Here is a 19,547-nt window from a genome sequence, read left to right on the forward strand (position 1 = left end):
GTATGTTCTAAAGAATGTCCCATGTAGTTTTTAAACTAACAACAACAAATTATTATAGAACAACTGGGATGATCCACAGTAATAGATGATCAGTTATTTATGCTGCACATAAGTAATTAATACTTATATGACTTTAAAATATTGAGATCAATATATATAAAATGAAGAAATGTGTATTATTTATTTATTAACCTAGAGCATATTGCTGTCATGATTATACAGCTATAATTCTAAGACAAAAATGTATGGAAACCGAGGAACATGAGTGTGAGGTCAACCTGTGCTACATAGTAAAATAAATTATCTGTCTCAAACAACAACAACAAACAAAGAAAAACAAACAAACAAAAACAAAACAAAACCAAGTCCTGGGTCTGTAGCTCAGGGGATGAATATTTGCTGAGCATGTTCATTGTCTTAGATTTGTTTCCCGACACCGTGACAACATCAGCATTAAAACACTCCATACAGAATGACATCAATGTTAATAGGAAATATTATATATGATTAAAAATCTAGAAAAGTGTAAAGGAAGACTTCACCATACTTAGCTGCAATTAGCATAATTCAAAATGAAGAAATAACTTAAAAATTAGTAACATAAGAGTAAATTTCCAACAGTCTATTGCAAAACTAGGAGCATCACACTCACATTTTTCCTAGTTGTTTTGCTAAGGACAGTGTTTTCCCTCTCTCTGCAGGAGTATTCATCTTCTCTGTCTTAAAAATATCAGTTATGGACATTTGTTTTGCAGCATCTGGAAAAGTACGTTACTTCTCTCCTTTGCTCTGAGAGTCAGGTTTCATTAAGCAGTTTCCTCTTTTTGCTTTGATGAAGAGGAGGAGCATAAAATCATGAGGTTGAGTATCACTCAGTGGAAATTTAGTTCTACTATTTATTTTGGAGACACTTAGGGGGTATCAACCAGAAAAAGCCAACTTTTTCCTCCACCAGAATCACTTCTCAGTAGAGACACAGGTAACAATAACTTCTTTTATTGGTTTTCTACTAAATGATCAAATATAATTTCAGATAATGTTATGTGAGCACTCGATTGATGAGGAAGGCCTGTTAGTTGTTTTAGATCAGGTTAAATCTGGCAGCATGTGACAACTGTGATTTTGCATTAATTATATTCTTTAGGAGTATGCTGTGATGTGTGTTGTGTGCTAGGATATTAAGGTAGAGGGATCTATGGAGTTCATTATTCTTTAACTGGGTTAAATGTTTATATATTACCCACATAAATGATGTCATAATAGGATCCAGATAAAAATGGTCAGTGTGTAAATGAACTTGCTACACAAGGCTGACTGACCACCTAGTTTGATCCCTGGACTTCACATGAAGGTGGAGTGGGAGAACTCACTTTGTAAAATTGCCTTCTGGACACTTGCACCTTGGCTCAACTATCCCAAGAGCAATAATAATAAATGACTATTTTGAGAAAGAATTCAGTAATGGAAGGATTCTTTTTATTTTGTCAAGATAAAAGGCAAAAGGTGAATCACTTCAGAAAATTTCATAAATTAGAAAAACTTGAGAAGAATGCTCTCACATGTGCAACTTGTATTTATTATCTGCTGGATCTCAGCTCAGTTATTAATATCAAGGTAATGTCAGTTACAAATACTTACTATTTACAAGTACTTACTCTTTATAAATACAGTGCTATCTACTATCAGATGGTTTCCTTCATGGACATTAGCTTGTGTGTACTGCATTATGACAAAGTTTATTTTCATATAGCCTCCCCTTGCAACATCATGTGTGTATATTTTATATGTGACATGATCATGAACATGAAATGCTGTGAGATTAAAAGTTCATAATGTACCCTATATGCCTCTCTCTGTTGCTCCCACACCCCATCCAGCAATGACCCCTTTCTTCTTCTCTTTTCGCTGTCAATACTAAAGGTTAGAAATATTTCTGCTGACTTTGAGCTATGAGACTCAGATGATATAGAATATACCACATATTTCTTTCTGTGTCTGGTTTATCCCATTCATTAGGAACTTTTCTGGTTGAATCTACTTACCCAGTTGAAGCATGGAGAAGAGTCTAGGGAATGTGGCTGGGTGGAGAGGTTGGACATCTTAGCTCATTGGGGCTTCAATCCAAGAGATATTTGTGTATATTGGATCACCTGTAGTATTAACCTTCAAATATCTTTCTTAAGGTAGTGTCAGGGAAAGTCTGACAGTCATGTATAAATAAAAAGACTGAAAAAACAATTAATATTCATTTATTATCAAAATGTATAAATAATTTAAAAGCAACATTTTTATTTATTCCTAAAATTTCAAAGAGACTATATCAATTGTAGAATGACTTATTAAATTTTTAATTCTTTCCATATTTCTTAGAAATAATTGCTGTGACCATTAGAAATATGAACTACTTTAACAAAAATCTACAATAAGTTCTCACCTGTAATGGAAATTGAGTCAGTCCATGTCAGGGTGTTTATAGCATTAAGTGAGTTAGTCAGACCCCACTCTTTTCCAGACCTCTGTATCATCATATCCAGTTATCTTCCTGTAGGTTAACATTTTAACATTTTTCATAGAAACCACTCAAGACACCATTTTAACTGAGAACATACTTCATACACCATTCCCAAGATGAGTGAGCAGGAGGTCACTTACTCAACTGTGAGATTTCATAAGTCTTCAAGGTTGCAGAAACTAGTGAGGACTGAGGAGCCTCAAAGGCCCAGAGAAGCTTGCTACAGAAGTAAGTGTTTTAAGTATCTAATATCACATGTTTTTTAATGAATTTTACACTTTTACAAATTATAAATATTCTTAATTTCTATGTAAAACTATAATGATTGATCTCATTGGGGCTTGGTTATGCACAAGTACAGGAAGGAAGAAAACAGTATTGGTTAAAGAGTAATAATGTAAAAAATCATCCAAATCTAAGTTTTCAAAAGAAAGAGTTTAAAATTTTAAAAAAGAAAGAAAATATAACCCTACTTCTACTCTTTAGTTTTAGCCATCTACTAAAGTAATCAGATGGGCAGAGAAGAACAAAAGAAATATGTAAAAAAAAAAAAAAAACAATTCTTGAGAATCAAGAAGAAATGAGAAACCACTAGGAGTGTGTTGTTGTTTGTTATTTATACTAATCAAAAAGAATTTTGAAAAATGTAAATCTAACAAACTAGAGTTAGAAAGTACACCAAATATTCTAGAGAAACAAAATCATTAGATAATGAAATTATTGCATATTTTTATTCTTGAAGATAGACTTTTTTTTTAATATCCTCAATGTCTAGTGCAACAGCAACAATAGTTGTCTATCAGAACAGGAAGTCTCCTACTGGAAATAAAGTTGCAGATGAAGGAAGAGGAGATGACAGGTTAGTGGGGGTGGGGAAAAGTAAACCTCAGTGAGAGTTCCTTAAAATATCAAAGAATAATTTCATTTATTAATGAAAAAGTAGAAATCTCACTTTTTGTTCTCTCTTTTTTTTACTTTGCACACACTGTGTCTTGTGTGCTCCAAGCTGATATCTTTTTCTTCTTTGATGTAGTGATAATCAAAGGCACGAGTTTCAGATTTCAAATGCCTTAGATAAACCAAAATGTTTAGTATTACAGAGAGCAAAATCAAACTTACAGGGACAAAGAGATAGTTGACTTCTAGGCCCTTTCAAGGATGGGGATGTATACAAATCAGGTCTAGAGCAGCCGTGGTTCCCTATTAGTTCCCAAGAACATTCATCCCTCTTTCTTCCTTTCTATCTACAGTTATTTTTCTTGGTGGACTTCATGCATCAAAATGGTATCTTGTATTTGGATTGTATCTATGCCTCCACTGCCTTCTGTAGAACATGCTTTTCTTTTTGTAGAGTTGTGTGACGGCACATGCATGTTGTCCAGCTCCTTCTAGGTTGAGTCAGGAAGATTCACAATATAATGCCAAGATTGAAATAACTTCTACATTTTGTGGAAATTCACATGCATAGGATTTCTACATTGGGTGCATTTTAGGTAGAAATCTACAATTTTTGAGTGTACACTTTCAATCTGTTTATATCATCGACTTGTGCAATATTTCCCCTAGTATACATACTACAAAAATGTAATTAGTATTGATATGTGCTCTTTTTGTGGTGATGATTTTACTTTCTTTTTGTTTTTTGTTGTTGTTTGTGTGTCTTTCTTTTTGTTTTTTTGTTTTTGTTTTTTGTTTTTTTTGTTTTTTTTAAGAGTATTCAGTCCCCTGGAAGCTCATTGTGATAGCTTGTGGAATCCTCTGTTTTCTTCTCCTGGTAACTGTTGCATTGTTGGCAATAAAGAGTGAGTAACTGAGAGAAATATTATTTTTCCTTCTGATTAAGAACAGCAATATAAACTAGCCAGTAATCCCAGAGCTTTCAGTGGCTAAACCACCAACCAAAGAATACACATGGTGGGACTAACGGCTCCAGCTGCATATGTAGCAGAGGGTGGCCTAGTCAGAAAGCAATGGGAGGAGAGGCCCTTGATCTTGTGAAGGCTCTATGTCCTAGTTTAGGGGTATGCCAAAGCCAGGAAGCGGGAGTGGGTGGGTTGTTTAGCAGGGGGAGGGAGGAGGGGGAGGAGATAGGGGGTTTTGGAGGGGAACCAGGAAAGGGGATAACATTTGCATAAACATTTGGATATTTTATTTAGCTAAAGTGCATATGTAATTAAAAAAAGAATAGCTTTAGACAGTAACTATGCAGTTATACATGCTATATATTGTTTTGCCTGTAGTCAGGGGATGAGTCAGAATCACTGGAGTTAAGTATTTTCCTGACAATATGCAGTGTTCTGTTTTCTTTCATACTTAATCTGTTAGCTCTGGGACTCTTGAGAATTACTCTGTTCTGTCTCATTTTTGGTCATATTTCTTCTGAGGAGTTGGCGATAGTCTACTTTCTGAACTCAGGTGATTGTGAATCTGATGTAAACATTTCTGGAAAAGAGCTGTGCAAAGAATTCATGACCTTCTTTTTACATTTCTTCAATATATTTTGAGGCTATGCTCAAGTAAAAATAATTCATCTGTACAGAGGTATTAAAGGTTAAACTTAATTGAATTTCTCTACATTAACAGAGGAAATCACTTCCAGGCTCTGGTAAAATATTATTATGCATGCGGATATATTGCATTACATATGCTCCAATAAGAATTGTGCCATTTCTTAATCTGTTTTATTACTTCATATTTTCATAGTGTGTTACGTATTCACTGAATATTTTACTTAGGTAATTATTTGTAAATTTGTGTTGTAAATATGAAGTGAATGGAAGTTACTTCCACTGTAATTTTATTTCTATATGCTTTGTTTTACAGTAAACTTAACTTAGTGAAATATTGAAGAATTAGTTTTTATAGTGACTTAAATAAAGGGCTAATTTATAAATGTTAATGTATCAATGAAAGTAATAATATCTGTTGGGTGTCAACATGCAGCTTTTTCTCTAACCTTAAATTTCTTTATGTACTTCTCATAAGCATTTTTGATATTAAACTGTGACTAACTTAGTTTTTCAGCATAGTCAACAAAAACATGAACTGCAGGAAAATCTAAACTGCCACGATAACTGCAGCACCATGCAAAGTGACATCAACTTGAAGGATCAACTGCTGAGAAATAAGTCTATAGAATGTAGGCCAGGCAATGATCTTCTAGAATCCCTCAACAAGGAACAGAGCAGATGGTACAGTGAAACCAAGACTTTTTCAGATTCCTCACAGCACACAGGTATGTTGCATAGGAATACAATAAATACAGAATTGTATCATTAACTTTTATTTGTTCTCTGGAAGCTTTGAACTCCAACCAGCAGCTTAAGACACTGGTGATCTTTGGGTTCATTTGGGGGTTCCTTATTTCATGTAGAGATCTGGGAACTCAGAAGTCCATCTTTGGATTATGAGAACCTTATAGTTTCTAAAAGTCAGGTTCTGTTTTTCACTCCTACTCTCCTCTGGGGAAGGAATTACAAAATCAGTGCCGTTGAATTTTTTTAATTGTTTTGGTCCATTGGAATTTCTCTAACTTTGTTGCTGACAGAATATGGAAGTTTTTAGTATGTATTTATGAACTATTACACTAAAGTAGATTAGATCATTTATTGGATGAACTTTTAAGAACAATGTGTGTGTATGAGAGAGAGAGAGAGAGAGAGAGAGAGAGAGAGAGAGAGAGAGAGAGACTATGTTTTCCATCTGTCATGTCTTGAGAGAGTTGGACTGTTGGTAAGTAAGGGACTCTCCCTGGAGAAGACAAGTAAGGTTCCCCATTGTTTGTGTACATTGCAATTCTGTCAATGACAATGTAATTGAGGCTGGTAAGATGAAAAGATTAATTCACAGGAACTTCTCTTAAACTTCAGTGTGACTTGTCATTTTATTTTAACTGACACAGTTTATCAATCATCATTAGTTATTTTTAGAAGATTTAGAGATAACAAAGAGCTCTTGTATATAATATCACCATTCTGTGATAGTAGGATAAGATGATTCTCATTGTGTCAGGATTAATATATTTAAAAATGCTACATTATAAAATTTGTTAAAGGAAAAAAAAACTCCAAATCAACCGTTGAAATATTCTAGACCCATGAAAAAGTTTTGGACACATTAATTAAAAACCACTTAATTATCTGTAAATAATAATAATGAAATAATTCCTATAATTATGAGGTTGAAGAAGGAGGATTCTAACATTCAGAAATATTAGGACATCCCAGAAAATTCCAAGCCAGCCTGAGAGAAAAATGAAGGTTGGAAATAGAGTTACTTAAGAGAGCATGGACATTCCCAGCCCCTCTCTAAACAAAATATTCATATTGAGGTGATCTTGCAACCTAAATTTCATGCATTTCAATGTGTTCAACTTTTAACATTTGAACATATGGGCACAACACTGAAGACATCAACATAATCAGGAGAAGAGTCAATCAACACCAAAACCTCCGTCATATGTCTCTTATTTCTCTCTATTTTTTTTCTTCACATCATTTACACTTTAATTTCTATAGGTGTTCACAAAAGACCCATCTCCAAGGCAGAGGGGAAGGGTGAGTACAGGATCATCTTGGCTATATAGTAAGGTTGAAGTCAGCCTGGGTCACATGATACCCTGTATTTTCTTCTTTTCTTTTCTTTTCTTTTCTTTTCTTTTCTTTTCTTTTCTTTTCTTTTCTTTTCTTTTCTTTTCCTTTCTTTTCTTTTCTTTTCTTTTCTTTTCTTGTCGTTTCTTTTCTTTTCTTTTCTTTTTTTATTTGATAATTTCTTCATTTATTTCAAATTCTATCGACAAAGCCCCCTATACTCTCCCCCCACCCTATTCCCCAACCCACCCACTCCTGCTTCCTGACCCTGGCATTCCCCTGTACTGGCACATTTGATCTACCCAAGACCATTGGTAATATTATAGAGATATTGAAATATTTCTGGTATCAATAATGAATGAATCAATAGAGAAAATGTAGGGCATACACAAAAAAGAAAACTCTTTATCCTTTATAGGGAAATGAATCAGGCTAGCATGGCGATCGATGCAGGGGTCTACAGACATCAGAAAATTTCAATTTCTGTGCCAAGTGAGATTTTAATTTTTTCCACAGAATTAATATATTGTTCTGATAACAGAACACCAGAAAACAATACATTTAACCATTTACCTTCTCTGTTGCAGGCAGAGGTTTTGAAATATATTGGTTCTGCTATGGTATAAAATGTTATTATTTCATCATGGACAGAAAACCATGGAGTGGATGTAAACAGACCTGCCAGAATTCCAGCTTATCCCTTCTGAAGATAGACAATGAGGATGAACTGGTACTGCAGACTCTTACTTGGCTTTTTATTTTCTTAGACACAGTCTCTAACCCTGAATAATGAGATACTGAATTCAGGTATTTTTTTTTTAACATTTGTATATTGTTTTCCTGTAATGTGAACAAAACTGTAAAGTAGAGACTGGTTTGTATAGAAACACTTCTATCTTTCAGTCTCCTCCATTTCTCAGGAGTCTACAAGAGAGTCCTTCAGAAAGCATGTCTTTCCCAGATGAAGTTTAATCCTTTGGTACAGCATATTCTATTACTGACAGTCATTTATCTCCTTAGAGTGCCAAGAAAACTCCCTCTGTCTAGGGTTTGATCTTTGGAACATGGAAGTGAGGCAGCCTGAGATGAGAAATCAGATGACAAAAAGGAAAGTAGCTGAGCCCTGGGCCTGTTTGCAAAATGGGATTATATGAGAAATGTGGGATTACATAGTTTGACCAGTGAGTCCCAGGGTTAATTTCACTGAAACTATCCACTAACCTGAAAAATGGCAGGTTACTACATAGTATCCTTATGTTCTGTAAAACAGATATTCATCATTAGATATGACAATTTAAAAGAAAACAAAGTTTCCAAGATTCTGACATTTCCTGTTTAATTTGGGTATATGCCCAGGATAAACTGGGTCTTGGGATAGAAGTATTGCTAGTTTTATCAGAAACCAACAAATGCATTTCCAAACTGGTTGTGCAATTTTTCATTCCCATCAGAAATGGAGCAGTGTTCCCCTTGCCCCACATCCTTGCCAGCATGAGCTATCACTTGTTTTTGATCATAGTCATTCTGATTGTTGTAAGAGAGCATCTCAGAGTTATTCTGATTTGCATTTCCCAGATGGCTAAAGACTTTGAGCGTTTATTTATGTGCTTCTCATCTATTTGAGACTCCTCAGTTGAGAATTCTCTGTTTAGATGAGGCATAGAAGATACAATATTCATTAGTCAAAGAAAATGCTAAATATAAAAAATTCATGATACAAAACACCCAGGAAATCTGGGATACCTTGAAAATACCTAACCTAAAATTAATAGGAATAGAAGAACTTAAAAAGAGCCCAATTCTAAGTTCAAAAATGTTTTCAACAAAATCATAGAAGAAAACATTCCCAACATAAAGAAAGAGGTAACAATAAACATAAAAGAAGCTTTTAGAAAACCAATTAGAATGGGCCAGAAAAGAAAATACACCCATCATATAATTATCAAAATACAAAATCTCCAGAGGAAAGAAAGAATATTAAAAACAACAAGGGAAAAATGGTAGGTAACATACAAACACAGAACTACCAGAATTGTACCCAACTTCTCAATAGAGACTCAAAAAGTGAAAGGGGTCTGGGCAGATATCTTCCAACTAAGGACAAAGCATAATTAACAATGTAGACTATTGTACCCAGTAAAACTCTCAATCACCATAGATGTAGAAAAGACGATATTTTAAGACACATCCAAATCCAAACAATATCTATCCGCAAATCCAGCTATATAGAAAATACAAGAAGGAAAAATCTAACCTAAAAGGATAAGTAATGATATACAGGAAAACACAGGAGATAAGTAAATTCATACCAGCAAAAATGAGGAAATCACATGGAAACACACACACACACAGAGAGAGAGAAAGAGAGAGAGAGAGAGAGAGAGAGAGAGAGAGAGAGAACTAACATAATTAAATGTAAACACATTCATATTTTAAAATATAATACTCAATTAATTAGGCATCATGCCACTCAGGTGTCACATGTAAAATATACTAAATATATCTCCCCATCTACTCAGTTCTGTCACTTCTGAATAGTCTCTGGAGCATGGATCTTAATGCACAGAGTTTTACAGAGCAATTTTCATCTTTATAAATTTCCTTTGAAGACAGGGCATTAATTTCCAAATGAACACTTCCTAAATGCTTATGAAGTATTCCAGAATTCACATTTGAATAATTTCATATAGCATCAGAAGTTCTTTAATGATATATAAATTTTTATGGGCCTTGAGCAGGAAGATTGTGTGTACGTAATGAGTCTAGGTCTAAGAAACATAGGCACAAATCAATCCATGAACCCAGTATCTCAGGACACCTGGAAGTTTTATTATAAATAACTTATTGAACTGACATAGTTTTGATTTAAATGTGCTACTAGTAGGAATCCACTTTAGAAAATGAGCACAGTGGAACTGAGCAGTGGAAGGATAGGCCAACAGAGAATGACATGTGAATGTTGGGAAATTTCCCTTCTTGTTCTTCTCTAATCAGAGAGAAATTCTATTGTGAGGTCTGTTGTTTCCTTTACAGAAGTTCCTTCAACTCCTGGTTCCTTCAGACACTTGCTGGATTGGATTGTCATATGATAATAAGAAGAATGATTGGGTATGGATTGAAAATGGCCCATCTAAACTGTGAGTTTCTGAGCCCTTCAGACTCTAACACTGGTCGGGAATTGGTAGGATTGTGTGCAAAGGCTTTTCTCTCATTTCACTTGTCTTTCCTCATTTTCTATGGAGCTCAGGTGTAAGGACAAGTTGCATAAGACACAGTGTGAACAACTGTTACAGAGGGACGATGTATAGACTAGGAGTTAACCAAAGGAGGCTTAATACTGCATACATCTCAGGACTTTGTCTTCTAAATTGAAAAGGACCCTAGAAAGTAAACAACTTGAGATGATATGAAGTGATTGAATGATCATGACAGATACATTGAGTCTCACAGACTTTCATGTGACATTTTTTTATTTTGTTCACTTACATAATTATTGATTTTTTAAAATATAAGAAATATTTATGTATGCATACATATGTATGCCTGCCTTACATTTCCAGGTAAGGCCTTTAACTTGTCCTACTCATTCTATTTTTTAGAATCCCATAATGAATAGCAATTTATAATATTGGGTATTAGAAGCTTTATGTTATGGATGGCCCATGAAAACATGTAAAGTGTGTGAAGCCTGAGAAAGCCTGGCAAGGTGTGATGTGGGAGCATTTACCAGGCATTTGAGCAGGCTCTTTCTAAGGCCCAGTGATTACACCAGCCATGACGGGCATCACTTCCCCAGGACAAATTTTGTCACACCCTCTCCCTGTTCCTCGTGTGCAAATCTGACTGATAGTTGCACATGATGTTTGCCAAATGGGGATAAAAACCCAAGGACAGGAAAATGACACTCAACAGCACATGAAATGGCAAGGAGCAGAGGAAAGCTGGCACATCAATCTTTCTTTAAAGCCTGATCTTCCTAGCAACTAGATAAATGAAAGTTTGTTCAAACATGCCTTAAAAATATGGTTTGACCACAAAGACCCACTATTTCTTTAGCTAATACTTCGTTTTCTTTGTTTTTTTATTTCCTCTGGTTTTTCTTTTTGGTTTTTCGAGACAGGGTTTCTCTGTATAGCCCTGGCTGTCCTGGAACTCACTTTGTAGACCAGGCTGGCCTCGAACTCAGAAATCTGCCTGCCTCTGCCTCCCAAGTGCTGGGATTAAAGGCGTGCACCACCACTGCCCAGCTCTTTGCTTTGTTTTTTACTTTTCACACAGAGTCCTGTTTTTGTTTTTGTTTTTGTTTTAGGTTTCTCTCTTTTATGGTGTAACTTTCCGGTTCTTTTAAGCTGTATCAGCAACAGTAACCAATGCCTTTCTGCTCCTCAGCTTCCACAAGACAGACCAGCATCACCTGGGAAGCCTTCTAGGTGTTTCTGTACACCATGAGTGGTGCTCTGAAGCTCCCACTCTATGCTTTGTAGAATTAGGGCCTGCCCGTGCACTCCAGTTGCCACTCTCTGGGTAAAACTACTGATGCTTGCTTTTTTGTGTTACTCATGGACAGCTGCCGTGTGCCATCCAGTGTGAGGGTTGCTGCTGGTGATTGTGAATGTGCTGTGTCTTCCACTGCTGTTGGGTTGCTTAGTTGCTTAGTTTCTCTATCAGTAACCCCCCTCTCCCATTAGCACTGGCTCAGCTTTTTCTGTCTTCTCAGCAAATCAGATGTTAAAGACCATGAGGGTCCTCTTCTTTAATATGTCCTTGTGTATCTATTAAACCTTGATCAGGGATTTTAGAATGGCTGCAGTAGATTTTGAAAATAGACTTACCTTTATTAATTTGGGTTCCACAGAGATCCAGTTCACAGCTAATTTTTGGACTCTAATACTGACCATTGAAAAGTGAACAAAGGTTTATTGTTTTGTAACAGAGTCCAGTGAGCCCTGACATTTCAATTGAAACATGAATTGTCATTATGACTCAATGAAAATTCAAAAGTTGTATTTGGAGTTAAATTATTGTAACACTAAATTTATTTAATGGAAAAAAATGAATGCAATTTAACCCCTGACTATTAGCAGAGTAATTGTAGCGAATTCCAATGTAAGCTTTATGACCTTCCCAGTCTCAGACTTTGGATTTGAATTACAACACCAAACATGTTTTCCCATGGTAAATTCCACAACTCCAATAAGAAAGCATCTATTTATCCTATAATAATAGTAATACTGGGCACATCTGCCTGGTCTGCAGCAGGTCAGCATTTGAGGATGCAGTGTCCAGTGCACGATAGGATTATTCATAAATTTCCTTTCCTGCAACATGCAAAGCACCTAATAACCCTTAGAAAGCCATCCCTGGTGCAGACATTTCCTTATTGGCTTGAGGTTAATTTATCTATGTTTTGATGTTAATGTGTGGAAAATATTCATCAATAGGGTCTTACTATATAGTTATGTGAAGTAAACAAAGACAGTATTATTAGCCATTGCTATGTGGGAGACCCCTATTGTCTCTCTGACTAGTAAGTACTACCTCTGGAGGAATCCTAGGCTTTTTACTTTGGTTTTCTTTTAAAAAATTAACTTCTGGAATTGTAACTCTTCTTCAAAGTTAAATAGTTTGTTTGTTTGTTTGTTTGTTTATGATTCTCTAATCATTTTTTACAATCCAGTCTTTATGCTCCCCCCAATCGGCCATCTGGGTGTTCCTCATCCCACACCTCCTCTCACAATCTCCAAGAGGATGTCCATACCCACCCCACTTACAGCACCAGGATTCCTCACTACCTGGGTCCTCTTGTCTTTCTAGGGTTAGGTACATTTTCCCTCACTGAGGTCAGACCAGGCAGTCTTCTGCTGTATATGAGTAGGGGGCCTCATAACAGCTCATAAAAGCTGAATGGTTGGGGCCTCAGTGACTGAGTGATCTCAGGGATCAAGATTAGTTAGGTGGTTGGCCTCAGATTCTTCTCTAATTCCACTGCAGAACTCCTTGGCTTCAATCCATTGTTTGGGTTTTAGTATCTGCATCCTACTCTTTCAGCTACTTGTTAAAATTTTATTTTTAATTACATTTTTCATAGAATATATTTTGATACCATACTGTCTCCTCAAAATACTCCTTGTACATTCCTACCTTCCTACCAACTCAACTTCATATTATTTCTCCCTCTTCCCAAGGAAAAATAACAAAAACAAAACAACAACAACAACAAAAAAAAACTAAAATCAATCAATCAAGGAAACAAAAGCCCAATGTGAAAAAAATTGCCCCCCAACAAACAAAGAAACACACAGACAAACCACCTTAAAGAAAACCCAAACTAAACAAAACATAAAATATAAAACTCCAAATCTTTAGGAACACATGGAATATGTTTTGTGTTGTTCAACTATAAGCTTATTAACTATTGAGTTTCCATAAGACCTTCTACACAACCTTAGTTTTGTTTAACCCATCCTTTGTTTTCTCCTATACTCTATTTTCCAGTACTTATCCACATTTGTCCTTGATCCTCAGAATAGCCCTTTTCCATTATTAATACCTTGTTTTCACTGTTTTGCTAATTATCAATTTCCTTTTACAAATACAAATTTTAGGAAATCACCTCATAATTCTGTGTATCCTTTAATAACTTGCCTAGGTAGTTATAAGTTAAGTTGCTTTTATATAATTTAAAAATAAAGGTATTTTTTTATTATTTTGTTGTTATTTTGAGTTAAGGATTCATCTTACCCTGTCTGTCCTTGAATTCTTTATCCACATGTCTTCATCTGTCTGGTGTTGGGACTATGGACAGGGGTGTCTGGTTGTCTATTCTCATTTTAAAGATATCCATCATGCTTATTTTACATATGCAAGTTATTAATTCTGTTGTCTGTTTTTTTTTTTTTTCTTGAGCTTTATGTATTGATCCTGTCTGGTTTTGTTTATAATGTCATTTACTTTGTGGCATTCACTGTGTTTCTTCTTCAGCAGGTACAGAAACTATCTGAGGCATCATATCCACAGTGATAACTCTCTCAGAAATAGTTTTCTTCAGTGCCCCGGAACATAGCCAGTCTGCTTCTGGGTCAATTATATTATAGATGTGACCCCATCAGTCTGGACAGCTAGGTTCCAGAAAATACCTTCCTCTCTTTCTTGGAAGTACACTCTAAAGCAGGCTGTCACAGTAGTGGCCAGAATACAAGTAGTGCTATAAGATTTATAAGTGAGTTCTAATCAATGAGATTATTAGTATTATTAATTGTTTTCTGTATAAATTATCATTTCCCACAGATTAGCCCTAGAATTCGGGCACTTTCTCCCAAGCACTTGGATTCCTGGTATTTTCCTCTGTGACTGGTCACAGAGTTAAACTTGTTTACATCCAATAGAAGCATACACAGTTAGAGAAGAGCAAGTGGCAACATTTAAAGTGAAGTGCCAGAAAGAGAGAAGATGCCTGCATCCAAGTTAAGATATCTTTGTGTATCTTGACTATGCTATGAAACTGTTGCCTGATGATGGAGTTACTAGAGTCAGACCTGAGGTTGGACTAAGGGAGTTCAGTGGTGAGAAGGTTCCTGCTGCTACCACAAGCATTTACTCCAGTGCAGAGTCACAAAAGCTTGCACATCTGTTACAATGTCATCTTCCAATGAACCCAGTTAGCAGTGTGAACCTCACTTGTACTTATTGTGTGCAGGTCTAGGTGAACATCATTGTGGGAGTAAAGTTAAGATCTCATGATGCAGCCTATATGCATCATGTGTATTTGTGAAGGGTCAGTGTCTGCTGGATTCTTTTCTTCCTTGCTCACAATCAATACACATCCTTCCTTGATTGTACCCAAATAAAATCTCATGGCTGGTTAATGTGTACACTGAATCCAGTATCCACTCTCCTCTCCCCTTCTGTCTGTTCATGACAACCTTGGTTTCATTTATCTTCCTTTTCTGTTTCTATAGTAAATTTAATTCTGTGTTTCTCCCTGGTTTAAATCCAAGATTAAAGAAAGGTGATCATTTGTTAAAGATTTTTCTCATTGACATTTCAGATCCAATAAGATTTTTGGATGTCTGTATTTTTCTGCTATTCTTTGGCATTAATTCTCATTAGCCTAGCCTGGTTCAAACTCACTGTACTTACCAAACATGCCTTGAATTTCTGATTTTTTAAAAATATTTTTATTAACATGTCAAAGTTATCCCCTCTTCAGTTCTCCCCTCCAAAACCCTGTATTCCATCCCCCTCCTCCTCCTTCTATGAGGGTGCTCCCTCACCTTCCCATCCACTCGGACCTCCATGTACTGTTATTCCCCTACAATGGGGCATTGAACCCCGACAGGACTAAGGGCTGTACCTGCCCCTGATGTCCAACTAGACCATTCTCAGCCATATACATGGCTGGAGCCATGATTACTCTAATGTATACTCTTTACTTGGTTGTCCAGTCCTGAAACTTCCAGAGATTTGGCCAGTTAACACTGTAGCTCTTCACTACAGGGCTGCAAGCCCCTCCCCAGCTCCTCAAATATCTTCTCCATCTTCTCCATCAGGGACTCCACACTCAGTACAATGGTTTGCTGGAAGAATCCACCTCTGTATTTGTCAGGCTCTTGCAGAACATCTCATGAGACAGTCATACCCACCTCCTGTCCTCCTGTCAACAAACACTTCCCAGCATCCCCAGTAACTTCCAGGTTTGGTGGATGTATATGGAATGTATGTCCAGGTTGAGCAGTCTCTGGATGGCCTTTTTCTCAATCTCTGTTCCACACTTTGTCTCCACATTCCCTCCTGTATTTTGTTCCTCCTTCTAAGAAGCACTGAAGCATTCTCTGATTCAGTGTGACAGGTGAAGGAAAGGTAAAAGCAGAATTTTTTTTTCATCTTTGTTGACTTCTAGTGATGATTTGTGAATACATAGTTACCAAATGTTTTAACCACATTTCTCAATCCAATGTGCAAATCAGTTGATGAGCTGGAAAGGGAAGAAATGCTCTTCTAAAGTCTGTCTTAACATGGCAAAATCATTTTTCCCCTGGTACAAAGATCAGCTTCATCTGTAGAATGGTTGCCATTGCTCAAGTCCCAAGGAATCATTTTCTGTTTCTAAAATGACACAGAAACAAATATATAATTCTGAAAAATAATACAGTTTCTCCTCACTAGGATCAACCATTTCAAAATCCACTGCTTTGACAGCACACTTAATTACTAATATGTAATTTTAGGTTTCTATATGTTAGTTGGTTTATTAGTGTTTGTTACCTTTTATACATAGTATAATGTATACACTTAAAATTCATATATATGCTGTAAGATATGTGTTTAGAATTAATGAATAGTTGCTTGAGCAGCTATAGCTTCTTATACAAACTTTTGTATTCTAAACACATCCTATCTCTTTTGTATCCATTTGATAAAATTTGAAATCTCACAGATATATTCACTGCAGCCTGCTGCTTATGTAAGCTCAAGACTTACAATCATACAATTGTATGAATTTGTGTGCAGCTTAGGTTTCCTAGTATGTTTGATGTCACCGTGTGCTAGAGTGTTAGATTCTTTGACTTAGGAAGCCTAATAATAATGATGATAATGATAATAATACTAAACCTGTCTAGAACAGAAATAATTTCTAGTGTGAAGCAATATCTTGTGTAGCATCCTACTAAATCTCAATTATTCAATATGTATCTAGTAATAAGTTTTAGTCCATAACCCACATTATCCGCAATGGTTAGTGTTCTGGATCGTATCACTCTCAATATATATTTAAATTCCGAATCATACATTGCATTCACATGTAATGTCCTTAAGTTGTGAAATAGTTTGGCTCATATTTTGTCTGACAATTAAATTAAAAAATACAAGCCTTGAAGTTGAGTCTTCATATAAAAGCATCCACTGGAAGTCATGAAGAATATGAGTTTTATAATTATGCACATATTTTCAGCACCATTCTACAAACTAGTTTTATATCCACTTGATAGAAGTCACCTGAGAGGAAAGAATTGAGAAAGTGCCTCAATTAGAAAGTTCCTCAATGATGGACAATAATGTAGAGGTTTAAGCAAAACAAATCTTTTCTTTTCCCAAATTGCTTGGGCCATGGTGTTTCATCACATTAATTGACACCATCAAACTAAAACAGAGCAATTTTTTCACCTTCCAAAGTTCTTTTCTGCACCCTCATCTGGTCCCAAGCAAGCAGGCATGTGTTTTCTTGTACTGTAACTGAGTAAGGCCTAGTGCAGCGTGTTAGGTACTATGTACAGATTTGTGTTTGCTTCTATTTCTCTGCATCTTCCACTGTTATCATTTTTGCTATGGTGTTTATCTAACTCAAGCTTTTTTCTTAGATCAGTGTTTCATTCTCCATCTTACAAAGCACTTTTTTTTGAGACAGTATATCTCTGTGTATCCCTGGCTCTCCTGGAACTCATTCCATAGACCAGGCTGGTCTAGAACTCAGAAATCTGCCCGCTTCTGCCTTCCAAGTGCTGGGATTAAAGGAGTGAGCACAAAGCACTTTTGTATTGCAGTAACATTCCACAATATTCTTCCATCACAGATGAACACATGTTTCCAAATTTTGATAATTATGAATATTTGAAATGTATACAACTTCTCATGAGAATTCATGTCTGAATCGTGTGAATATAAATTTTAATTCTTTTTAGTCATTATCTTTTATGAACTGCAATCTTCTGGTTCTTTCTTACTTTTGCCTTTATTCAGCATTTACACATGATTCCTTAACTGGGCCTACCAGTCTGTCTTATAATTATTTCACGTGCATATCCATTCCTAATGTATTTTACCTGTTATGCCTATGCTCAAAAAAAAAAAACACTTGGTTTAATTTTTATTCCTTGTTAATTTTACATCCCAAATTATGTTAAGTATCAATATTCAATGTCTCCTCATCTTCAACCCAAAGTTCAAAGACAGTGACATATTTTGCTAAAGACTGATCCCTTTGAAATCGCATTCTCATGTAGTAATGGTGGCTTTCATTTTCTTCACTTCTTTGCAAGAGTGTCATTACCTGAGACAAGCCTAAAACTCCCTGTCTATGGAAGGTTAGAACTGAACCTTGAATCCTCTTAACTTCAATTCAAAAATCCTGGGACTACAATTGTGTCCACTAGAACTAGATAAATATAACATTGAAGATCTTCATTTTGAGTGTGTTCTTTAGTCAGATTTCTCTATTATGAAAAAATAATGGCTGCATTACTTCTCTGAAAAAGTGAGGTTTGATCCAACCTCTGCTAATATATCAGACTGAGAAGAAATATGATGTATATTGGTTTATAAAAGAAAATCTTATTTATTAAATAATTATCCTTTGATTTCTACTTTTTCTACATTGCCAAGACTGTCTGAGAACTCACAGTCATTCTGTTTCAGCATATGGGCTAATTTGCTCTCAGTTCTAATTATTTTTTATCTTGCAGCATTTAATCAAAATTTAAAATGTTATTTATATCTTGTAATATATAATCCTGCAGATTGCCATGTTTCTGGGAATGTCCATTAGCTAGGATGTGGGGAATGAGAATGGTAAAACCAATCCAAATGTATAGTTACAAGCTTTCATCTATGATTGTATTTCAAATCTTCCCCTTCTCCTTACACCACGAGAATATAAGACTGTTTTCTGTGTGATATACATATGGTTTTACTTTTATCCTAGCATTTATATCAATAAGTGGGAGAGCAGGTTCACCATGAAATAACTTCCTGGAAATATTGAAAATCAGTTTTCCTCACTGACCAAAAATTGCAAGTATGAAAAAAGATGGGAATTTTTGTGTGTGTATGTGACAGAGATCATTTCAAGGAACTTACACAAAGGAAATATTCCAGAGCTAAAACTATGATTAATAGAATTTTTTAAAATCATGACATTTCAGTGAATGATCAAAATTAAAGAGTTGCCCCTTGTTATTTTTGTTTTTCAGTGCCTTGAACTCAAGGAAATATAATATAAGAGATGGATTATGTATGTTGTTATCTAAAACAAGACTAGACAATGGTGACTGTGGTAATTCATACATCTGTATTTGTGGGAAGAGACTGGATAAATTCCCTCATTGACTCTCCAACTAGTGGTAAAGGTAAAAAAAAAAAGACATTTTCTGACCCTCATTTGTTTTCTGTAATAATTTATGACTACTTACAAAAAAGTGTTTTGACCATTGGACTTACTGCAGTGCAAAGACAGAGACAATCTGGAAGGTTTTGGAAATTTTCTCTGAAACATGACATGACAGAGCAGAGGACATCTTCCTTCCTTGTGGAGACTGAACAGATCTTCTCTGGTCTTGGATGAATCTGTTTTTTTGTTTGTTTGTTTGTTTGCATAAACTCCAATAAAAGTAAATAAGGAACCTTAATAACTAGACTGAGTCTTTCTTTCTTTTTTCTCTTTCTTCCTTCCT

General features: G+C 35.5%; 1 protein-coding gene across 3 annotated transcripts; it reads left to right on the top strand.

The window, feature by feature from the left end:
* The first annotated feature begins 2,628 nt into the window (after positions 1-2,628).
* On the top strand, positions 2,629-19,203 carry LOC110288768 (killer cell lectin-like receptor 7). Of its 3 annotated transcripts, XM_021155023.2 has the most exons (7): positions 2,629-2,740; positions 4,225-4,314; positions 5,529-5,747; positions 7,030-7,068; positions 7,689-7,831; positions 10,135-10,238; positions 19,068-19,203. In XM_021155023.2, the coding sequence occupies exons 1-7, from the start codon at positions 2,629-2,631 to the stop codon at positions 19,201-19,203; spliced, it is 843 nt and encodes a 280-aa protein (XP_021010682.1). The 3 variants fall into 3 exon arrangements, with proteins under 3 accessions (XP_021010682.1, XP_085695697.1, XP_021010686.1); XM_085839571.1 differs by lacking the exon at positions 7,030-7,068; XM_021155027.1 differs by lacking the exon at positions 7,030-7,068 and having other exon boundaries at positions 4,234-4,314.
* The last annotated feature ends 344 nt before the right edge of the window (positions 19,204-19,547 follow it).

The sequence above is a fragment of the Mus caroli genome, unplaced genomic scaffold (genome assembly GCF_978045245.1).
Source record: "Mus caroli unplaced genomic scaffold, Mus_caroli_1 scaffold_7, whole genome shotgun sequence".
Classification (NCBI taxonomy): domain Eukaryota; kingdom Metazoa; phylum Chordata; class Mammalia; order Rodentia; family Muridae; genus Mus; species Mus caroli.